The sequence below is a fragment of the Centroberyx affinis genome, unplaced genomic scaffold (genome assembly GCF_046629955.1).
Source record: "Centroberyx affinis isolate AG114_WGS23_722 - 3 ecotype Tasmania unplaced genomic scaffold, CSIRO-AGI_Caff_v1 ptg002915l_1, whole genome shotgun sequence".
NCBI lineage: Eukaryota > Metazoa > Chordata > Actinopteri > Beryciformes > Berycidae > Centroberyx > Centroberyx affinis.
In genome coordinates this window covers 36,496-42,500 of record NW_027281038.1, presented here as the reverse complement: position 1 = coordinate 42,500, position 6,005 = coordinate 36,496, and the positions used below count along the sequence as shown (strand labels likewise).

The following is a 6,005-nucleotide window of genomic DNA, read 5'->3' as shown; positions in this document are numbered from 1 at the left end:
GCCCAAGCAGAGAGCAGACACCCGACCAACCCAGCAGTCCACATATCCACTTTGTATCAGCTTAGGCAAAGCTGAGTCTGACTGGCCCTGCTGGCCCGCTCAGCTGTCCAGCCAACCTCAGTGTTTATATAAGTCACACAGTTAATCAGATGCCCCATTTGTGCGGGCTTTAAGTATGGTTGCTAACAACTTAATCTGCAACTTCTAGCACAAGCCTACCTCAATATTCTACTAGACACTTAGGCCCCATTTACAATTGTCATATTACAATCAAGTTCTGACTCACTATGTTCACTCATGCTGCCAAGCTAATGCTAACACAAGGCTGACCTAAACATGTAGCAATCTGATGCTAGCACCTGGCTAACCCACAAATGCTATCAAGCTAGTGCTAACGCAAGTCTGACACAAGCATTCCATCAAGTTAATGCTAACACATAGGCCTACACAAGCATGCTACCAAGCTAGTGCTGACACAAGACTGACACAAGCATTCTACCAAGCTAATGCTAACAAGGCCTACACAAGCTACCAAGCTATTGCTAACACAAGGCAAACCCAAACATGCTACCAAGCCAATGCTAACACAAGCATGCTACCAAGCTAATGCTACCACAAGGCTAACTCAAGCATGCTGCCAAGCTATTGCTAACACAAGACTAACTCACGCATGCTACCAAGCTAATGCTAGCACAGGGCTAACTCAGGCAAATATCTACATAGGCTACTTTGTGCCCCAGTTAGCATGTTTCCTCCTACAGTATGAGGTCAATGTAGGGCCAAAAAGTCTGAAAGCAAGAACAAAAAACAAACCGTAAATGTGAAACCAAACCTGTAAACGAGAAAACTAAAACTGTAAATGTGAAACCAAAATGGCAGTTGTGTTTTCCCGTTTGGTTTTTTGTCTCATTCACAGTTTAGTTTTATTGTTTACAGGTTTGGTTTCACACTTACTTTCACATTTACAGTTTGTTTTGTTTTTTGCTTTCAGACTTTTTGGCCCTAAATTGACCTCATACTAAAAATTATTGCTGGAACAAAAGTAAAACTCTATTAAATCATAGCCTATTGGAAGTTGTTACTTATCACAAGGCCTTTGCTGATGTCCTGGTAACATTTGAGATGACAAAACCAGTTGTATTTTGGGGATAATGAGCGATGAACATCAGGAAATTGACCTTATTTTGGTCCCAAAATGTTAAATGAAATCCTTCATCAGATTTTATCCTTCAAGCATCCCAAACATGTGTTATGTGTGAACTTCTCCTCATCTTAAACACAAAGTGGATGTGTCACTTTGCGAAATGTAAAAGAATAAAAGTTGGGGACACTCGTCACCTTGGGAAACACGCTCAGCGGATCTGTTAGCGCGTTTGTAATCATCACTCGTTGATTTGAGGTTTTCTCGCCGTTAACAGAAATGCCGATTTCCTCTGTCGTCTCCGTCTCTCACCGAGGACGAGACGGAACGAGGAAGCGGTGAAATGTGATCTTTAACGGACTGATGGTCAGCTTAATAGAACAGCATGCGTGTCTGCAGAGATGACAGCTGCCTGCAGAATGGATTTAGAAATCTGACGGGGAATTATTGACTTTTGTTGTGTTTCACGAGAAGTCAGGAAACTGGTGACAACTCAGGGTGGCTCCGTGTGTGTGTGTGTGTGTGTGTGTGTGTGTGTTTGAAAGTGGGAGATCATGTGGAAGAGTTGTATGAAAGAGAGGGATAACGATACTGAGCTAGAAAGAGAGTATGTGTGTGTGTGTGAGAGAGAGAGAGAGAGAGAAATAAATAGTACAGTGTATCAAACAAAGTGTGTGTGTGTTTGTTGTTTTGTTGCTGGAGAACAGGATGTGTGTGTGCATGTTGTTCAAGGGTGGAGCAAGAGTGTGCACGTGTGTGTGTGTGTGTGTGTGTGTGTGTGTGTGTGTGTGTGTTGTCCTGGGGGATAACAGCAGGTCGACTGTCCTGATTCTGTCTGCTGTACTTTACCTGGTCACAGCTCACTAATACAGCCAATACACACAGCCTGTAATGTAAGCACGGAGACACACACACACACACACACACAGACAGAGAGAGAGAGAGAGAGAGAGAGAGAGAGAGAGAGAGAGAGAGAGAAGCTTACACACATACACAGGAACTGCAGGGACAAACACACAGACACACAGGCATGCGTGTTTCTGCAAACAAACATGCACGCACACACACACAAATACACACACACTCTTCTCCAATCACAGTGCAGGTACCCCCCCCACATACACACACACACACACACACACACACACACACACTGCTCAGTCCTAATTCTATCAGGGGGTCCAGCATGTCTCCCCTGAAACCTCCAGTCCAATTCATTTGATTTCATTACAGGGAAATACAGGAGAGAGAGAGAGAGAGAAACAGATGAAGGGAGAAAGACAGAGAGAGAGAGAGGGGATAGAGAGAGAGAGAGATAAAGAGAGAGAGAGAAATAGAGAGAGAATGAAAGACTTAGAGAATGAAAGAGTGAATGAATGAGAAAGGGAGGGGAGGGGAATAAATACAGGAGAGATGGGTGAGAGAGAGAGAGAGAGGGGGGGATAAAAAGAAAGGGAGAGACTGATGGAGGGCGAGAGAGAGAAGGGAGGGAAAGGGACAGAGGTAAGAGAGAGAGAGAGAGAAAGAGAGAGAGAGAGAGAGAGTGAGACGGACTAGCTCGGTTGCAGCGGTGGTTTTCATTAGGAGCTGGTTAGAGCTGCTATCCAATTTAGACTGCAGGCTGGCAGAGTGGCTAGCTGTGTGTTTTTATTGGTATTTAATCAGCTCAATTGGGACGTTTTATTAGTGGAACGCTTTGTTTCGGAGGAGAGACAAGCACTGTAGGTTATTAGGGGCTCTCAAAGTGAGGTTCGGAGTCCCTGCAGGGGTCCTGGGGGGGTTTCAGGGGGTCCAGAGGAGGATGAGCTATGGAAAGTGGACCTGTGTAGATCAATAGGTAGAGCAAGGCTCTAACACTGTCTGTATATCTATCTATCTATCTATCTATCTATCTATCTATCTATCCATCCATCCATTTCCAGTGGAGCCATGCTAAAGTCATGGTGCAAATTGTAGTTCTTCAAACATTTCTCAGAGACAGAGCTGCTCTGGAGGCAGAAATAATCTCATTGGTTGAGTTAAACCTCAGTGGGCGGAGCCAAAGAAACAGTTAGCTAACTGGCAAACTGTGGTTAAGACAGAACTCTGGTCAAAATATCTAAAAAATATATAAATGACCATGGCATTCATAATGTTGAAGGTCAGCAGCTAGCTAACTAGCTTACCTTCATAGCTATAGGCTAGTATGGCTAGTTTAAACTTGAAGGTCAGCTAGGCTAACTAGCTAACCTAGAGGGTTAGTATGACTAGATTGCATATTTTCAGTTAGCAGGGTGCTAGGCTTCATAGTATTACCTTCCTCCTCTCTTACCTTTGATGTCTGTTAGTTGTCCGTCTTCCTCGGCTCTCTAAGTGAAATGGTTCCATATTTGCTTCGCAGCAGCAGATTTGTCAACCAGTTCAGCTGGACTGGGATCCAGTTCAAGACCTTCTGGACTGTCTGATGCTGCTGGTCAGGTGTTTGACTCCGCCTGCTGCAGTCTGTTGTCAAGAGCCAGACTGACGCTCTGTCTAGTCCAATCCTTCTTCTTCTTCTTCTTCTTCTTCTTCTTTTAACTATTCCCATCCGCACCTATCGCCCCCTAGACATGATGTTGAAATGGAGTTTCAAACGCATTTGATGAAAGTATTGAACATTTATAAAATTCAATGATGAATTTAATCACTTGCAACAGTTCTTGATGTTGGTTCAGGCAGGACACATGAGTCCTGCGCTCCAGACCGGCTGATTGACAGCTGATCCAAACAAACAGCGATCACCTTCGGCACTTCAGACGAGCCGGTCCATCTCAGCTGCCAGCTCCTCTTCTTCCCTGCGGTTCCTACCTGCTCCTGTCTGCTTCCTTATTAATCAAATACACCTGTGATGGTGTGTTTCTCTGGGCTTGTCTCTTGACATTATGTATACTCCTTATCTCATCATGTGTGTCTGCTGGGTTCTGGGGGCGTTTGATTCGCTCCCTGCTGTATCTGTACCTGTACCACCAAATCTGGGTTTCCGTTATCCGGTAATTACCGTTTTTTTTTACTGGGAAAATCTGTTGAAGTCCAACATATTTAAATCTCTCCGGTCATAATGTCCGGTGAAAATAATTCCCTCTAAGCACAATTATTGGAATATTGTGCTCCTTGTTTTACTGAGACTGAGTGACAGCAACAGGTTGAGTTCTGCTCCCAGTCTGTCTCCAGACAAGTAGCTTTGAGTCTCTTTCAGTAAAGTCATAATAAATATTGCACTATGTGAGTTGATTTAAGTGACATCAGACACAACTGAGGAGGATTTACTAAATTGTTTTGAATGTGGTGTAATGTATTAACCAATCAAATGCAATGTGTGTGTGTGTCTGGTAGGCCTATGTTGTGTGTCAGGTGAAGGTAAAATGCCTTTGCAGTTTATTTTCATGACTTTTTGCTGGGCTTTGCTTTTTACATATTTACTGTGTTGTTTTTCTTGGTTGTCGGTTGCGTATTTAGCAATTGGCAACGTGTGATGATGGTTAATGGGACATGATGCACGTTGCACATTTGGCATTGCGTAATGGTGAGAGGGACACGTAGTTTTTGGCATTTGGCATTGCATAATGGTGAAAGCATATGACTATTTGGCAACAAAATACATGTCAGGAACGAAGTAAAGTGCAAATTTTCATAGTAGATAATCCTATTTTTCTATTTTGCATGGTAACGTTGTGTGTGTGTTTGAGAGAGATAGCGTTATGCACGTGAGTCTATTGACGGGACTTATTTTATTCGGAATATAATGTATAAGCAAAAGTAGCCCACTTTTCAATAAAAAATATTATAAATCAACATGCCTTGATTATGTCATTCTTTATATAGCCTGCCTATCAATTGTTTTTAAGCTCAATAAACACAGATACTACTTGACTGGAATTTCTCCCATTTGTCCGGGACATTGAAATCTTCCAGGACACGTGGACCGGGACGGAGAACCCCGGTCACCGCTATCGAAGGCAAACTCATCCGTCCATCCACCACCCAGACCTCCACCCAGACCTCCACCCAGACCTCCACCCAGACCTCCACCACCTGACTGGCCGCCGTGCTGCTTCAGTGTCACACTACTTCCTGTTTACGGTTGTGTGTCCTTTGCTCTGGTGCAAAACGTTTGCTCCCAACAGTCTGAAACATTTTGCAACGGCTTTTGAGGTACTTTTGATCCTGTTCGGGGTGATTTGCATTTTCATTGGCTACGTACAAACGCCTGTCACCCAGCTGGCTCGGATAATTCTTTGAGGAAGACTCAATCGCCGTCTCAGCCAATAACAAACCTGAAACAAATGCTTCGCAACAGGACGTTCAACACACTACCTTTTCTTTTTAAACTCCCTGTTTGCTACGTGTTGGGGCTATTGAACACACCCCAGGTGGTGACATCACCTGGCACCAAAGATCAGCCAATAGCAGGTGGCCATTTCAGTGGCATGCTTCTTACCATTAGATGTCAGGCTTTACACAGATTTGGGTTTGGGGTTTAGTTCCTCTCCTCTTCAGTGATGAGAACGTTCCTCAGTGGTTCTCAACGTGGGGTCCGGGGACCACCAGGGGTCCCTGAGGGGGTTCCAGGGGGTCCCCAGCAAATTGATGAATTGTTAAACTTCAGCATTATTTCATTTATAAGAAGTTAACACCATTAGAGAATGTAGAATGTAGACTGTTTTGATCTCTCTACCTACAATACAGATAGTCATGGAATTCTGGACAAAATCAAATCTGACAATAAAAACATTCTCAGATTTGGGTCGGAGAGAGAAAATCTCATCAAATGGGGGTCTGTGGCTCTAATGTGGACTAAATTAGGGTATGAAAAAGGTTGGGAATCACTGGTTTAGCTGAAAGCAGT

At 43.8% G+C, this 6,005-nt stretch overlaps 1 protein-coding gene across 1 annotated transcript in view; it reads left to right on the top strand.

Annotated features, from left to right (window-relative positions):
* The window catches only part of LOC139658464 (A-kinase anchor protein 6-like), a gene marked incomplete at its 5' end in the record, with an annotated part of 32,852 nt that extends 27,657 nt beyond the window's left edge, over positions 1-5,195 (top strand). Inside the window, one exon of the mRNA XM_071536599.1 lies at positions 5,072-5,195. Within this exon, the coding sequence (XP_071392700.1) occupies positions 5,072-5,195 (124 nt within the window). The remainder of the gene's footprint in view (positions 1-5,071) is intronic.
* Between the last annotated feature and the right edge of the window lie 810 nt (positions 5,196-6,005).